The sequence below is a fragment of the Austrofundulus limnaeus genome, unplaced genomic scaffold (genome assembly GCF_001266775.1).
Source record: "Austrofundulus limnaeus strain Quisiro unplaced genomic scaffold, Austrofundulus_limnaeus-1.0 Scaffold4437, whole genome shotgun sequence".
In the NCBI taxonomy this organism is placed as follows: Eukaryota; Metazoa; Chordata; class Actinopteri; order Cyprinodontiformes; family Rivulidae; genus Austrofundulus; species Austrofundulus limnaeus.
Genome location: NW_013956839.1, coordinates 1 through 684, shown reverse-complemented (window position 1 = coordinate 684; position 684 = coordinate 1). Strand labels below are relative to the sequence as shown.

At 40.9% G+C, this 684-nt stretch overlaps 1 protein-coding gene across 1 annotated transcript in view; it reads right to left on the bottom strand.

Moving 5' to 3' along the window:
- The window catches only part of LOC106512132 (keratin-associated protein 4-3-like), a gene marked incomplete at both ends in the record, with an annotated part of 1469 nt that extends 1079 nt beyond the window's left edge, over positions 1 to 390 (bottom strand). Inside the window, one exon of the mRNA XM_014000815.1 lies at positions 94 to 390. Within this exon, the coding sequence (XP_013856269.1) occupies positions 94 to 390 (297 nt within the window). The remainder of the gene's footprint in view (positions 1 to 93) is intronic.
- Positions 391 to 684: the final 294 nt, after the last annotated feature.

Sequence of the window (684 nt, the reverse complement as noted above, 5' to 3'; positions counted from 1 at the left end):
AGACAACAAGACTGGAGACAACAAGACTGAAGACAACAAGACTGAAGACAAGACTGAAGACAACAAGACTGAAGACTGTAGACAAGACTTGACACAACAAGACTTAAGACAAGACTTGAGACAACAAGACTGAAGACAACAAGACTGAAGACAACAAGACTGAAGACAACAAGACTTGAGACAACAAGACTTGAGACAACAAGACTGGAGACAAGACTCAAGAACACAAGTCTCAAGACAACAGGATTTGAGACAAGACTGAAGACAACAAGACTGAAGACAACAAGACTGAAGACAACAAGACTTGAGACAACAAGACTGAAGACAACAAGACTGAAGACAACAAGACTTGAGACAACAAGACTGGAGACAACAAGACTTGAGACAAGACTCGAGAACACAAGTCTCAAGACAACAAGACAACACGACTGAAGACAAGACTGAAGACAACAAGACTGAAGACTGTAGACAAGACTTGACACAACAAGACTTAAGACAAGACTTGAGACAACAAAACTGAAGACAACAAGACTGAAGACAACAAGATCAAAGATAACGAGACTCAAGACAAGACTGAAGACCACAAGACTTGAGACAAGACTCGAGAACACAAGTCTCAAGACAACAAGACAACAAGACTGAAGACAAGACTGAAGACAACAAGACTGGAGACAACAAGACTGA